Genomic DNA, 16,421 nt, shown 5'->3' with positions numbered 1-16,421 from the left:
GGTCACTTGGGTTATACAATAACCTCAACAAACATGCATTTACTTTATGCCGTGTTCCCTGCAGGTGAAACCTGCAAAGCAAACAGCTTATCAAATGTGTTCCAGGAAACTGAATGAGTGCTCTCACTATGTAGCCGGAAGTCGGTTAAATATTTGGAGATGGGAGAAATTATCTGGATCATTGGAGAAGGAGCTGCTTCTCAGACTGTCATCAAGCATTTATCAAAAGCTCAGTGATAAGGACCTTGTGAAATGAACTGAGCTCTTCTAGAGACTGAGCATAATTTTCTCTAGGGTTTACTACACCCAATTGAGATATTGATGTTGGATTTAAAGCCCGCTCCTAGAGCACAGTCTCTTCATTTTTCACTGATGTCACGTCAAACCCACAGTTTAAGCCTACTGCTGAGAAACAGATTGGGTGGTAATTTATCAGGGAGGTAAGCTTGTTTGCTGCACCTTGATTTCGTAAAAAGCAAACCATTTCTCCCGAGGCCAATCTGTTCTCCTTACCAGGACAGTTGTAATTTTTATGGCACAGGAACCTGTCTGTTGATTTAACATGTTCTGCTTCCCCTCAAGGAGCAAGATGTTTGCCAGCCGATTGCATAAACCTCCAAATCAAGTCTTGCCCCTAAGTCATGAGACAAGAGATAGTATCTAGCTCTGATGGAAAAGTGTAGCTGTTCTTAAGTAATGACTCTTTGCATTTCCACCAAAGTTAGCTGACAGTCTGTTTCGTGGTTCTAATTTTTTTAATAGTTTGATTTGCTCTCACAATTTTAAGTTGTGAATTTATAGCAATGGTAGTATTTCATCGTCTTTCTGGAATGATACAACTCACCCAAGGAAAGGAAGAAATCTCTCTCTCTGGGCCATAACTTTCAGTCCTCACTCACATATATATATTCAGTTCAGTTCACTCACTCAGTTGTGTCAACTCTTTGCAACCCCATGGACTGCAGCATGCCAGGCCTCCCTGTCCATCACCAACTCCCAGAGTTTGCTCAAACTCATGTTCATTGAGGCAGTGATGCCATCCAACCATCTCATCCTCTGTTGTCCCTTTCTCCTCCTGCCTTCTATCTTTCCCAGCATCAGGGTCTTTTCCAGTGAGTTAGTTATTCGCATCAGGTGAACGATTGAAGCTTCAACATCAGTCTTACCAATGAATATTCAGGACTAATTTCCTTTAGAATTGATCTCCTTGCTGTCCAAGGGACTCTCAAGAGTCTTCTCCAACACCACAGTTCAAAGACATCAATTCCTTGGTGCTCAGCTTTCTTTATGGTCCAACTCTCACATCCATACATGACTACTGGAAAAACCGTAGCTTTGACTATACAGACCTTTGTCAGCAAAGTAATGTCTCTGGTTTTTAATATGCTGTCTAGGTTGGTCATAGCTTTTCTTCCAAGGAGCAAGCATCTTTTAATTTCATGGCTATATATGTGTTTTTAAATAATATTTATTTACTTATTTATTTGTTTGGCTGTATCCAGCCAACATCCACTGGAGTTCCAGAAAAATATCTATTTCTGCTTTATTGACTATGCCAAAGCCTTTGACTGTGTGGATCACAATAAACTGTGGAAAATTCTTCAAGAGATGGGAATACCACACAACCTGACCTGCCTCTTGAGAAACCTATATGCAGGTCAGGAAACAACAGTTAGAACTGGACATGGAACAACAGACTGGTTCCAAATAGGAAAAGGAGTACGTCAAGGCTGTATATTGTCACCCTGCCTATTTAACTTATATACAGAGTACATCATGAGAAACACTGGACTGGAAGAAGCACAAGCTGGAATCAAGATTGCCAGGAGAAGTATCAATAACCTCAGATATGCAGATGATACCACCCTTATGGCAGAAAGTGAAGAACTAAAAAGCCTCTTGATGAAAGTGAAAGAGGAGAGTGAAAATGTTGGCTTAAAGCTCAACATTCAGAAAACTAAGATCATGGCATCCAGTCCTATCACTTCATGTCAGATAGATGGGGAACCAGTGGAAACAGTGGCTGACTTTATTTTTCTGGGCTCCAAAATCACTGCAGATGGTGATTGCAGCCATGAAATTAAAAGATGCTTACTTTTTGGAAGGAAAGTTGTGACCAACCTAGACAGCATATTAAAAAGCAGACATTACTTTGTCAGCAAAGGTCCGTCTAGTCAAGGCTATGTGTTTTCCAGTGGTCATGTATAGATGTGAGAGTTGGACTATAAAGAAAGCTGAGCACAGAAGAATTGATGCTTTTGAACTGTGGTGTTGGAGAAGACTCTTGAGAATCCCTTGGACTGCAAGAAGGAGATCCAACCAGTCCATCCTAAAGATCAGTCCTGGGTGTTCCTTGGAAGGACTGATGTTGAAGCTGAAACTCCAGTACTTTGGCCACCTGATGTGAAGAATTGACTCTTTGGAAAAGACCCTGATGCTTGGAAAGATTGAGGGCAGGAGGAGAAGGGGATGACAGAGGATGAGATGGTTGGATGGCAACACTGACTCAATGGACATGGGTTTGGGTGGACTCTGGGAGTTGGTGATGGACAGGGAGGCCTGGTGTGCTGTGGTTCATGGGGTTGCAAAGAGTCGGACACGACTGAGCGGCTGAACTGGACTGATCTGGTCTTAGTCGTGGCACTTAGCATCTTCATGGCTTCATGTGAGATCTCTCGCTGCAGCACACTAGTTGTGGCACGCAGGCCGCCAAGCACAGGCCTAGTTGCTCTGCACCAGGTGAGATCGTAGTTCCCTGACCAGGGATCAAACCCACGTCCTCTGCAGCGCAAGGCAGATTCTTAACCACTGGACCACCAGGGAAGTCCCTGTATGTTATTTAGTGCAGTGGTCTTATTGTTGTTTAGTCACTCAATCATGTCCAAATCTTTTGCAACCCCATGGACTGTAGCCCACCAGACTCCTCTGTCCATGCGATTCCTCAGGCAAGAATACTGGAGTGGGTTGCCATTTCCTTCTCCAGGGGATCTTCCTGACCCAGGGATCAAACCCATGTCTCCTGCATTGCAGGTGGATTCCTTATTACTTAGCCACTGGGTCTTAGCTGGGAGCAATTTCATTCTCCAGAGCACATTTAGCAATGTGTGGAGACATTTTTGGTTGTCACACTGGAAGGAGAGATGTGACTGATATCCAGAGGAAACTGATTGACTGGTTTGATCTCCTTGCTGTCCAAGGGACTCTCAACAGTCTTCTCCAGCACCACAGTTCAAAAGCATCAATTCTTTGGTGCTCAGCTTTCTTTATGATCCAAAGGATGCTGTTCAACCTCCTGAAGCATGCAGGATGCCCCCCAACAGAGAATAATCCCACCCAAGTGTCAGCTGTGCCTGAGCTGAGAGATTTGCTTTAGTGCTATCGCCCTTATGGGTTCCTTTGATCGCCCTCTTGTCCTGTTTCTCTTCCCCTTAGCTGGTACCTTGCTTTTCTCCATCTGCCTGTCATCCTGAATAGGCGGGTTCTGTCTGTTTTCCTTCTCACTCATTCCCACTGAAACCATCATATTTGGTTTTATCTTTATTCCTGATGAGTCCTCACCCCCTCCTCCTGCTGAGTCCTCACCCCCTCCTCCTGCTGAGTCCTCACCCCCTCCTCCTACTGAGTCCTCACCGTCCCCTACTGCTGAGCCCTCACCTCCCTCCCACCTGCTGAGTCCTCACCCTCCCCTCCCGCTGAGTCCTCACCCCACCTGCCCTGTCTGTTCTCTTCCAGGAGCCGGAGAGGCAGTACATGCACATTGGCACCATGGTGGAGTTTGCGTTTGCCCTGGTGGGGAAGCTGGATGCCATCAACAAGCACTCCTTCAATGACTTCAAGTTAAGAGTAGGTATGTTGTGCCAATCTGGGGTGGGTTGTGGGGAAGGCCTGGCATCCGAAGCAAGGTCGACAGCCCTTGCAATGTTGGAGCAGCACAATGACAAACGTGGGTTAGAGTAGCAGGACTGGATGGCAGATGGATGCTCAGGATGGCTGTGAGCTCAGGAGGCACTTTTGTGCAAATTAGGGGAGAAAAATGGGCTTCCCTGGTGGCTCAGCAATAAAGCATCTGCCTGCAATGCAGGAGCTGCAGGAGACTTGGGTTTAATCCCTGGCTTGGGAAGATCCCCTGGAGGAGGGCATGGCAACCCACTCCAGTATTCTTGCCTGGAGAATCCCATGGACAGAGGAACCTGGCAGGCTACAGTCCATAGGGTCACAAAGAGTCCAACATGACTGTAACAACTTAGTACCCATGCAGGGGGAAAAAATACCCTCTTTGGCTGCACCCAGGCTGCAAGCACTTAGTTTCAGAAGTGGATGGTGAGCCCGGCTTGAGTCCGTCCACCAGGGTCATTTCTGCGGGTCACAGGGGGAATAGGCTTCAACCATCCAAGGACCAGGTACAACTAACTGTAAGCCCCTCCATCCTTTTATGCTGCTGGGGCCCAGTACAGCTATATAGGATGCATCCAGACTTCAGAGATGTAAAAGTGTTTTTAAATAGTTAAGAATCCATGCTTCCACTGCAGGGAGCATGGATTTAATCCCTGGTCAAGGAACTAAGATCCCACATGCCTGGCAGTGCGGTTAAAAAAAAAAAAAAAAAAAGACTCTAGAAATTGTCAGAACAGTCCCACACTGCTGGAGTTGAAAGTTCCAATATTTGAAACTATTTTCTTCCTTTGCTATCCATATGTTCTGAATTTTTAAACCCAGAAATGTCTCTTGAGAAAACGGGGTTCTCTTCATGGCTTGTATGTCTTATTGTCGGCATCTGGACACAGATGCCTAAATAAGATGCCTTATTTAGATTGTCCCACCTGTGTGCCCAATGGACCTTTACCTGGCTTTACCTGTACAAAGGCGAGAAGGGCCAGGTGGGCAGGACACTGCTCCCATCAAATGTGGAGGTGGTCCCTTCACCTAGAGCTTCTTTATTGATTTAACAGCTTGGAAAATGGGCTCCTCAATTTTCCATAGTATCCTCCTTTAAAAAAAATCAATTGCATGGTGGAATGACCCCTCTATTGTCAAATAGTTGTTGTTTTTTTTTTAAGTATAACTGATTTACAAAGCTTTGTTCATTTCTGCTATATACAAAGTGCTTCAGCTATATATATATATATATATATATATATACACACACATTATTTTTTATATTCTTTTATTATCGTGGTTTTCATATTTGATATTATGGCTTATCATAGGATATTGAATATAGTTATCTGGGGTACAGAGTAGGAGCTTGATATTTATCCATTCTATATATAAAAGCTTACATCTACTAACCCCAACCTCCCCCCTCCACCTGTTGTCAAATATGTATGGACCAAAATAATATTGCCCTTCACTGCGGGGGGAATGAGACAGTTCTTTGCTAGTCACATCCATCACATCAGAAGCCTCGGGCTCTTGGTCTGGACCATAACCCTGTTTTCCAAATTAATGTGAGCAAGTCAGTGGGCTTCCTTCAACAGGTAGTTATTGAGTGCTTACTTCACACTGATTATTAAGTAACTATTAATAGCCATACACTCGCCCCCACACACCAGCTCTTCTGGATTTCTGCCGAAGCCTGAGAATGCTTCCCCAAACCTTCAGCCTCTCCCAAGGGCAGGCTCCCTGCTCCACCTCCGGGCATCATACCGTCCCGTGGCAGTTTATGGTGGGAACACAGAAGGCTCACATCGGCCCCTGCAAAATGTTGATACACATGAAAAGGAAAGTATTAGTTCCTCCATTGTGCCTGACTCTCTGCAATTCAGGCTCCTCTGTCTGTGGAATCCTCCAGGCTAGAATCCGGGAGTGGGTTGCCATTGCCTTCTCCAGGAAATCTTCCCAACCCAGGGATCGAACCTGTGTTCCTGCATTGCTGGCAGATTCTTTACTGTCTGAGCCACCAGGGAAGCTATAGTAAGAGCCAAATTTGCTCCTAATGTCCTTTTCTGCATGTCAAGCTGTAGGATCAATGAGTGGGAGCCATAGCCCCAGCAAACCCCTGCCCTTCAGCAGAGATCTCTCTCCTGCCAGTAATACGGGCCCAGGCTCTCCCCACCCCCACACCCTCAGCCCCAGTCCCCCAGCCACTGACCAAGAGGAGTCAGAGCAGCCAGAAGGGAAACTGAGGGCAGCGGGGCTTGGATCACTGGCCGGCAGCTGGAATAAGTTATTTGGGGTGCCCGAAGCAGAGATGTGAGCTTTACCGAGTTACTCCACTAGAATGGAGGAGAATTCCCCCTCGGCCCTGCAGACCTTCAGGGATTCTGCGGGACAGTGTTGCTATGGTGTTTCCTGCCTCCCTTTCCACTGCAAAGAGGAGGTGTTGCCCTCCGATCTCTAGCACTCCATGTACACGAAGCAGTTCAGTAGTGGGAACTGAAATCTCTCAGAAATACCCTCATTAACCCATACAGTTTGACTCCCGCAGTAGGGCTGGGAGGCGAGGAGCCAGGAGAAAAAGCAAAAGGGGAAAATCAACCAATCTCAACGCCTCTGTTTCTATTTCTGTGGCCCACGTCCCCACTGCGCCCGTAACAACTATGGGTCAGCGTGTTTGAACTGAGTTCTGGGATCAAGGAACCATCCTACCCCCTACACTTGGGTGGGGGCTTGGGGGGAGCCCAGCCTCTCCCTGACAAGGGATGTTGACCAGACTTTTGAAGCCTCGGCTCCTGACAGCAGATGCTATGTCCATATCCATCCAAGGTCAGAGCGCACCCTGACCTCCGGCGTGCACCTGTAATGACCCTGGTTTTACAGTTGCCCTTACAAAGAGGGGGTGGTCAGAGCCCCCATGCCCTTCCTTGTTGGTGGTGACTGATTGTCTTGGAGAGGAACCTGGGCACAGTGCCCATGGAGACCAGGAATCCAAGAAAGCCTTCGTGCCTTGGCGACCATGCGGCCAGGGCCCTCAAGAGAGGTGACTCATGAATTTCTCCAGGGACCTTTGGTTCAGTTTCCTTGGCGGATGGCAGTTTGTGAGGAGGCTTGATGCCCCAGAGGTTGGGTTTCCCCACTCTGAGGGGTGCAGCGCTGTGAAAGAAAGTGAAAGAGTCGCTGAGTTGTGTCTGACTCTTTGCGACCCCATGGACTGTAGCCCACCAGGCTCCTCTGTCCATGGGATTCTCCAGGCAAGAATACTGGAGTGGGTTGCCATTCCCTTCTCCAGGGGATCTTCTGGACCCAGGGATCGAACCCAGGTCTCCTACATCACAGGTAGATTCTCTACTGTCTGAGCCACCAGGGAAGCCAGCTTCCAGAGACCAAAACCCAAACAGCAAAACCCAGCAGGCCTCCCAAAGCTTGTCTGAAGGTCACAGGCTGGTGTCTCTCCTGCCTGCAGAGGGATGGTCTCTGTCTGCCCTGCGTTCCCCCACCAAACATCACGCTCATGGGAACCTCCCTCCATCTTCTTTAAATTTTAAATTAACATATTTAAAATTCCCTCTAACATTTCGCTGAAACCACCACCCTCCCCTTGACACACGCGTTGTCCTTTCTAGCTGCGGTGTGCTATTCTGTGAGCTGGACGTGTGCAAGCCTCTAATCCTTCTTGTCTTTACCCAGTTATGTATTTTTTTTAAGTGCCAGTCATTTTCTCATGTGAAAAGTTTCCCCCAATTTGAATTGCATCAAAATCTCTATATTACATATATCAAGATTTGCTGGGTTTTTCTTTCTTTTTTTTTTTTTTTTTAATGCTACCATGGGGACTCCCTCCTTCGCTTTGGTGCAAGCTGGGGGAGTCAGATGGGAATCAAGAGTACAAACATGCTGGCACTTCCCTGGTGGTCCAGTGGTTAAGACTTCACCTTCCAATGCAGGGGATGAGGGTTCGATCCCTGGTCGGGGAGCTAAGATGCCCCACTCTATGCAGAGGGGCCGAGAGGTTAAAAAGAAAAGAAGGCGCAAACGTGTTCCTCTGGAACTTAGTGAGCTCGCACGTGGGGTGTGTCCGTGAAAGTGGGCCCCCCGAGCGGGGGAAGAAACGTGTGCACAAGGAGCTTGCAGCAGAGAGAGGAGAGCAGGGTGAGCGCAGAGCCAGGAGCCCACTGCCCGGCTCTGTGCTCTGCCTGCGCCTTCTGCCTCCTCCACTGAAGATGGAGGCTGCTGACAAGAGAACACATCCCCGGGGCTGGTGTGAGGATTAGAGGTTTGCACACGTCCAGCTCACAGAATAGCGCACCACAGCTAGAAAGGACCACGCACATGTCAAGGGGAGGGTGGTGGTTTCAGTGAAACGTTAGACGGAATTTTAAATATGTTGATTTAAATTTTTAAAAATTTAGAATATTTAAATATTCATTTCAGAAGTAGGTGGGATCACTTGGGAGAAGAAGATTGATGTATTTACACGACCATGCATAAAATAGATAGCTGGTGGGAAGCTGCTCTACAACACAGGGAGCTCAGCTCAGTGCTCTTGGAGGACCTAGAGGGCTGGGATAGGGGTATGGGAGAGGATATATGTATATACAGAGCTGATTCATTTTGCTGTTCAGCAGAAACCAACACAACATTGTAAAGCAAGTATAAGTAAGTAAGAAGTGTTAGTTGCTCAGTCATGCCCGACTTTTGCAACCCCATGGACTGCAGCCCACCAGGCTCCCGTGTCCATGAGATTTTCTAGGCAGTCATACTGGAGTGGGTTGCCATTTATACCCCAATTTTAAAAGTGATTAACTACAAAACTATTGGAAAGTAACATAATGATTATCTCTTGATTATATGGCAACATAGAAAAGCAATTATAATGTTTAGTTTTGTAAAGTATACCAGTTTTACACCATCGTGGAATAGTGACAAATAGACATTTGAGCGTGAATCAAGGTGGAGGAGAGGAAGGAAGAGAAACATTTTAATATTTTTGAGATGATGAAGTTAGAGGAATGATTTTGCTTTGTTTTGGCAGGTTATTTTTTGCTTTGTTTTGAGTTGGGCTAATGTTCGCTTGATAATGACAGTTCAAGAAAGGTCTTGTAAAACCTTTCTGTTTGAGACTGTTGCTTGCACTGTTGAGTTCATGGTTTGAATCTCGCTAACCTGATGCTGGTGTGTCCCAGGTATTAACCATGGCCCTGTCATAGCCGGTGTGATTGGAGCTCAGAAGCCGCAGTATGACATCTGGGGCAACACCGTCAATGTGGCCAGCAGGATGGACAGCACCGGAGTCCTGGACAAAATCCAGGTAATTCAGTGGGCTCTGTGGGCATCTGCCATGTCTGTCCTCTGGGGAACCGTGAATAAGCGTATAATAAGGATAACATTAAAGCAAAGGAAAGAAAGTCAACATTGTCATTTGCTTAAACTTTTTATTGAGGAAATATTAATTGGTTTCTGCATTTACTGTGAAGAGTAAAACATTATGTCAAAGTGTGAAGGATATGGCATCTGTAAACGTAGATCAGACCGACCCACGTGGCAGTATGCCCGCACCAAGGGGAGGGCAGCGGGCGCCCTCCCTGCTGGTACGCACACCAGGCGTGATGCCCTGCCTTCCTCTCCCCGGGGGGCTGAACTGGGAGAGCAAGGGGAGGGAGAGGGAGAGATGAGCCGGAGTGATGTGAGATGACAGCGCTAGAACGGACTAGCCTGGGGTTTGGGTATCTGGAGATGACTGGAAGGTTCTGGAATCCAGCCAAGGGAGCGGAAACCAAAACCTGACAAATTAAAAGCAGTGGTGACTGCATGCGCCTGCTTGGGCTGTGGTGCTGGCATCTAGAATGAAAGACACTCTCTCCGAATGAAAAGGGGGTGTGTGTGTGTCTGTGTGTGTGTGTCTGTCTGTCTGTGTGTGCACACCTGTGTGTCTATTCGTATCTTTGTTTTCATCATCCTCAAAAAGCGATGTTCCACATTTCACCCCCGTTTTGTTACGACTGGAGTTTATCTGGAGGATACTTTCCTGCCAAATGGCAAATTTGTATGAAAATCATTGGGCACAAATAGTAGACTTTATCAGTTTTGTGTCCTCTTCAGAGAGCTCCACGAGTCCCTGTTCTGCATCTCAGCTTGGCCGACATTCTCTAATATCCCTGCCCCCTGAAAATACAGTGGACACTTTCTTCACTCCAGTTGTCCGACTCTGTGCGACCCCCTGGACTGTAGCCCGCCAGGCTCCTCTGTCCATGGGATTTTCCAGGCAAGAATACGGGAGTGGGTTGCCATGTCCTCCGCCAGGGGATCTTCCCGACCCAGGGATGGAACCTGCGTCTCTATGTCTCCCGCATTGGCTGACAGGTTCTTTACCACTAGCGCCACCTGGGAAATCCCTCTAAAACGGCACTGGGCTTCTTAAAACTGTGTGATTTAGTGCAGCGCAGCCCCCTGGACTGCCTCTGTGTGCTCTGAGCCCGGGGAGGAAACACGACAGATTCCTGTTCGTCCAGAGCAAGGGGTCAGTCCACAGGCCCATCTGTGTGTCCACTCAGCTCAGCGGCTGGAGGGTCCACCTCTGTGTAGGTTTTCTTCTCCTGAGAGTGTCTCTCCCTACAGCTGCACTAGCTTCTTAGCAGTAATGAGATGCCAATAAATATAAAAAATGATGCTGAGAATATTAAAAGTGTCCCCTGGGCCTGCGGAACAGATGCTTTTTATTACAGAGAATATGCTTTCTATGCCTGAAATTTTAGAAAGCCCCTCATCACCCAGCCAGGCTTCCCCTGGACTTGGAGGAATAATGCATCCGTGTATGCTCAGTCACGTCCATCTCCTTGCACCCCTGTGGACTATAGCCCACCAAGCTCCTGTGTCCACAGGATTCTCCAGACAAGAATACTGGAATGAGTTGCCATTTCCTCTTCCAACAGATCTTCCCAACCCAGAGTTCAAATCCAGGTCTCCCACATCTCCTGCATTGGCAGGCAGGCACTTTATGACTGAGCCACCTGATGGCTGAGGTAATCAAGGTGATGGCTCCCTCCTCCCGACCATGATAATTATGTGGTTGGTGCTACAGATTCCAATGACCAGATCAAAAGTTGGCCAAAGGCATGCCTAGTACCAGCCTCAACTGCGAAATTAACCTGCCAGACTTAAGACAATATGTAGGTTCTCTGTGTGGAAGACCAGACATGAAGTGTGCATGTGTGTGTGTCTGTGTGTGTTTGTATGTGTGTGTGTGTGAAGGTGAGGATAGGAAAGGAGAATTCATGAGTTCACGCTCAGTCGTTTCCGATTCTTTGTGACCCCATGGACTGTAACTCACCAGGCTCCTCTGTCCGTGAGATTCTCCAGGCAAGAATACTGAAGTGGGTAGCCATTTCCTTCTCCAGGGGATCTTCCCGATCCAGGGATCGAACCCACATCTTCTGCAGTGGTACACAGGTTCTTTACCACCAAGCTACCTGGGATGCCCCAAATGTCTGTAGCATTCTCCAATTTTGATTGCCGTAAGAACTCTAATCAGGAGAGCATATTTGTCATCTGAGTTTCTTGCCTACCTCCATATTTTTTTCAGTTCTTATCTGATATTCCTGAGCTACATCTATCCTCCCCTGGAACTTGGGCCCGGCCAGGGGAGGGCAGAATGTGAATATCTGGCCTCTGCGTCCCCCTCTTCTCCTGATCTACTCCGAAAGACCCACCCTTTGGCCCCTTTGAGAGGGGCCAGCCGCTGGATCACGTGACAGAAGACAGATTTCTCTAGCTCTTCCCATAACTGGCCCTTGACACCTTCACATCATGCCCTTCATCCTTTCTTCTGGCAACCCCAAATGCTGTCCTGGGGTCTGGAAGCCCCGTCCTCCTCCGCGGTTTTGTTTTGTTTTGTGATTTATTTGGCTGTGCTGCGTCTTAGTTGCACACTCGGGATCTTTGATCTTGTTGCAGCACGCCTGATCTTTAGTCGTGGCGTGCAGACTCTTAGTTGAGGCCTGTGGGATCTAGTTCCCCAACCAGGGATCGAACCTGGGCCCCCGCCCTGGGAGTTTGGAGTCTTCGCCACTGGACCACCAGGGAAGTCCCCCTCCTCTGGTTCTGATGACAGCATCTGTCATGACAGATGCACCCCCGAGCCTCTCTTCGCCTCTCTCATTGCCGTAGTCACTGCCACTGCACCATCCCCCAACAGCGTCCACACCAGAAACAAAATGGTGGTGTGGCCCGTCCAGCGCACATGTGTCTCCCGCGTGCCGGAGGAGACAGACTGAGTTCTCTGCAGTGATGTGGGTGCTCCTAGAGTCTACAATACAGTGTGAAGTAAGAAAGAGAAAAACACGTATCATATATTAATGCATACATATGGAATCTGGAAAACTGGTACAGACGAACCTACTTGCAGGGCAGGAATAGAGATGCAGACTTAGAGAACAGACTTGCAGGCACAGGGAGAGGAGGACGGGGGACAAACTGGGAGTGTAGCACTGACATACACACGCTACCGTGCGCAAAATCGGTCGCGAGTGGGAAGCTGCCTCAGAGCCCGGGGAGTTCTGCTATGACCTGAGGGGATGTATGCATACATATGGCTCACTACGTTGTACAGCAGAAACTCACACCATGTTGTAAAGCAGTGAGACTCCAATTTTAAAATTGTAAAATTAAACAAGACAAGCATTGTCCTTAGAAAGCTTCTCTTCTCGTGAATTACCCTCTCTTCTACTGGTTTCTCAGGAGTGGAATGAATGAATCAAAAGAGCATAAGCATTTGCGAGCTCTTCATCCTTGTAGTGAAGTTATGAGCATTTGGGGGCTCTTCATCCTTGTAGTGAAGTCACTCAGTCGTGTCCGACTCTTTCTGACTCCATGGACTGTAGCCCACCGGGCTCCTCCATCCATGGGATTTTCCAGACAAGAATACTGGAGTGGGTTGCCATTTCCTTCCTCAGGAGATCTTCCCCACCCAGGAACTGAATTCGGGTCTCCCGCATGGCAGGCAGACGCTTTACCATCTGAGCCACCAGCATTCTTATCTGGAAAATCCCATGGACGGAGGAGCCTGGTAGGCTACAGTCCATGGGGTCGCAAAGAGTCGGACACGACTGAGTGGCTTCACTTTCACCTTCATCCTTGTAGTCAAACACCTCCCTGAGAGGATTGTGTCCACGTGGGCACCAAGCACTTCCTCAACTGTCACTGTGCTTTTCCAGGTGACAGAGGAGACGAGCGTCATCCTACAGACCCTGGGCTACACGTGCACATGTCGGGGAATCATCAACGTGAAAGGAAAGGGGGACCTGAAGACCTACTTCGTCAACACGGAGATGTCACGGTCCCTTTCTCAGAGCAACCTGACCTCCTGAAGCCTCGCCTTTGTTTCGGTGGGAGGACTGTACCTTCAGGACGATGACAATGCACTTTCTGACTGCCACTCGTGTCCCTCGTCTGTGGTGTGTGTGTGTGCTCTGTTCTGTCCTCCGGAGCCTCTGCAGACTCCTTCCTGTGACCTGGTGGCCTGCCGTTTGGTGTCTGACGTGTGCCAAGATCGCCCTGCCACTTGCACTGTGCTTACTCCTAGCAGAAGGAACAGGAGCGCGCGTTACCGCAGAAGAGCCTTTAGCGAAACTGACAAAGAGGGGAGAGGTGAAACAAACAAAAATTCTTAAGGCAATAAAACTAGGGGAGGGGGGCTGTATATTATCTTCCGGTGCATGTTCTTTTCTGGAAAATATGGTAGCTCGCCAACCGCATCCGCTAGTCTGATACTAAAACACACAGTATTTGTGACTAAGTTGATTCTGTTGCCCCACCTGGAATCCGACGTGTTCACCCATGTGTCTCATTGCAGTGGCTGTCCCCGGGCCCAGCTGGGACCCGGGGGCCCCCATCACCCTGCTCTCTCGTGTCTCGTGCCAGCAACACCTCACCATCCATCACCAGAATTAGTTCTTACGACCTAGGACTAGTTTTGTACCAGACGCGTCTGATGTTTTGATGCCATTGTCTTTTGTAAGGTTAATTCATTAAAAGTTTTATGTACTTTGGTTGATAGTCTGTGTCTTCCCCACCACACCCCCCGCCCCCTTTCCAGAATTGAGTTGGTTTTCCACGTCTTCTCCCCTGGACAGAACTGTTTCAGAAGGGACTCTCCAGAAGCAGAGGTGGAGCTATCCTTTTTCTTCCCCTGATGTTTATTTATTTGGCTGCCTCGGGTCTTAGTTGCAACACATGGGATCATCGTTGCATCATGATGGACCTTACGTCGCAGAGCATGGTCTCTCCAGTGTGGCCCACAAGCCCAGTAGTTGCTGCTCAGGCTTAGCTTCCCCAAGACACGTGGGATCCTAGTTCCCCAACCAGGGATGGAACCCATGTCCCCTGCATTGCAAGGAGGATTCCAAACCACTGAGCCACCAGGGAAGTCCCTGAGACTGTTGAGCTCTCCTTGAGTAACTTAGATGGAGACAGAGTTTGTGGTGCTGGTCACTGATTATGCAGCGCTCTGGAAAGTGTGTCACATGATTTTCATCTTGACCTCTCTATAGAGCATTTTCAGGAGACATGGGTTCGATCTCTGTGTCAAGAAGATCCCCTGGAGTAGGAAATGGCGACCCACTCCAGTATTCTTACCTGGAAAGGCCCACGGACAGAGAAGCCTGGTGAGCTACAGTCCATGGGGTCGCAAAAGACTTGGGCATGACTTAGCTACTCAACAACACAGAAGATTTACAGGGAAAACTATTTTACCAGTAGAACGATCCTCTGCTAGCATCAGCACATACTCTGTCCACACACTCTGGTCCACTGTAATACTTCAGTAGAGCTGTGAGACACAGAATAATTTGGAATTCTGTACATCAGCATGCCAGTAATTTGAACTAATGAAAGAAGCTGCTAAAACTCCACAGGTTGCCAGTTATGTCTGAGGAGACTTAAGATGGCACAAAGGCAACAGCTATGCATTGTTGAAGACAGAACACTGGAAAAGCGTGTTTCTGTAAATCCAACACTAAAGTTTTGGTGTCTTTCTTTACATAAAGATATCATACTTTACCAAAGTGAAAGTGAAGTTGCTCAGTGGTGTCTGATTCTTTGTGAACCCATAAACTGTAGCCTACCAGCCTCCTCCATCCATGGGATTTTCCAGGTAAGAATACTAGAGTGGGTTGCCATTTCCTTCTCCAGGAGCTCTTCCCAACCCAGAGATTGAACCTGGGTTGTAGGCAGATTCTTTACCGTCTGAGTCACCAGGGAAGTCCAATACTTTACCAAAGAGAGGAGTAAATAGCAGGTTGGCCAAAAAGTCTGTTCGGGTTTTTCAGTAAGCTGTTACGAGAAAATCCAAACAAAACTTTTTGGCCAACCCAGGTCGTGCATAATGGAATGTCTAAAAGTAGAGCTGCAAACGCCAGCCTGTCTGGGCAGACCGTAGCTCAGGGTAGGCCTCTATAAAAGGTAGAAGACCCCAGTGATCCACTAGGAAGCGGCTGGGAACTTGGACTTGAAGCAGGAAAGCCCTCGGTTTGATCCCTGCCTCTGGTGTTTTGCCAGCTGTAAGGCTTTGAACACACATTTCAGTTTCTCTTAGGAGTATTTTCCTCATTGGCAGCTCATGAGGTCAAGTCTGATTAACAGAGCTAATGACCACGAGAGAGGCTGGCGGGTACCCAGGCCTCGCTCCTGCCAGTGCTTTGCAGGATCAACACAGCTGCCCTGCCAGGACCGTGGCTCATACTCGGTAAAAAGCGCTTATCAAAATTAATAACTGGCCTTCATCCCAGAGTGGGGATACAGCATGACTGGTCCATTTGTCTGCCTCATTCAGAAATTTTTGATCCTATAATTGCAACTCAGCATTGGCCTTAATACATCTAATTCTCTAGAAAGGTGAGTGAAAGGAGAAAAAATGGTATAAGGGCATTTGTCTTCACTGTAACCGAAATCTGGGCTAGGACGCCCTAGGTTCAGTGACTTCAGATGGTGCCTGTGGGTTCTTCTTCCCTTACAGTCTACAGCAGCCGCCCTAGGGCTCCCATGTCACCTGCCCTTAAAAGAAGACACCTGCAGATGAGTGATTCACCATGAGATCTTTTTTTTTTTAATTTACTTATTTTAATTGGAGGCTAATTACTTTACAATATTATGGTGGTTTTTGCCGTACGTTGACATGAATCAGCCATGGGTGGATGCAGAGGGAGGTGGGAGGGGGTTTCGGGACAGGGGGGACACATGTACACCCAAGAGCTCTCTTTTATAAAATATTTATTTATTGGCTGTGCTGGGTCTTAGTTGAGGCATTCGAACTTTTATTTGTGGCATATAGGATCTAGTTCCCTGACCAGGGATCAAACCTGGGCCCCCTGCATTGGGACCTCGGAGTCTTAGCCACTGGATCACCAGGGAAGTCTCTGCCAGGCACTCTTAAATGTTTCCCCTCAACCCCTGCCCTGGAATGCAAAGAGAGATTTTTTTTTTGCCCCCAAGGCTGTATCTCCAGTCTTATCAAACAGTAGACTTTTTAAAGCAATGAGTCATTATCAGAG

General features: G+C 47.9%; 1 protein-coding gene across 1 annotated transcript in view; it reads left to right on the top strand.

Moving 5' to 3' along the window:
- Positions 1-13,922, top strand: part of ADCY2 (adenylate cyclase 2) — a 456,951-nt gene extending 443,029 nt beyond the window's left edge. Inside the window, exons 23-25 of the mRNA XM_025270720.3 lie at positions 3,733-3,847; positions 9,063-9,187; positions 13,089-13,922. Coding sequence (XP_025126505.3) covers positions 3,733-3,847; positions 9,063-9,187; positions 13,089-13,241 — 393 coding nt within the window. The 3' untranslated portion in view covers positions 13,242-13,922. The remainder of the gene's footprint in view (positions 1-3,732; positions 3,848-9,062; positions 9,188-13,088) is intronic.
- The last annotated feature ends 2,499 nt before the right edge of the window (positions 13,923-16,421 follow it).

The sequence above is a fragment of the Bubalus bubalis genome, chromosome 19 (assembly GCF_019923935.1).
Source record: "Bubalus bubalis isolate 160015118507 breed Murrah chromosome 19, NDDB_SH_1, whole genome shotgun sequence".
NCBI classification, from domain to species: Eukaryota; Metazoa; Chordata; class Mammalia; order Artiodactyla; family Bovidae; genus Bubalus; species Bubalus bubalis.
This window is presented reverse-complemented; position numbering and strand designations above follow the sequence as displayed.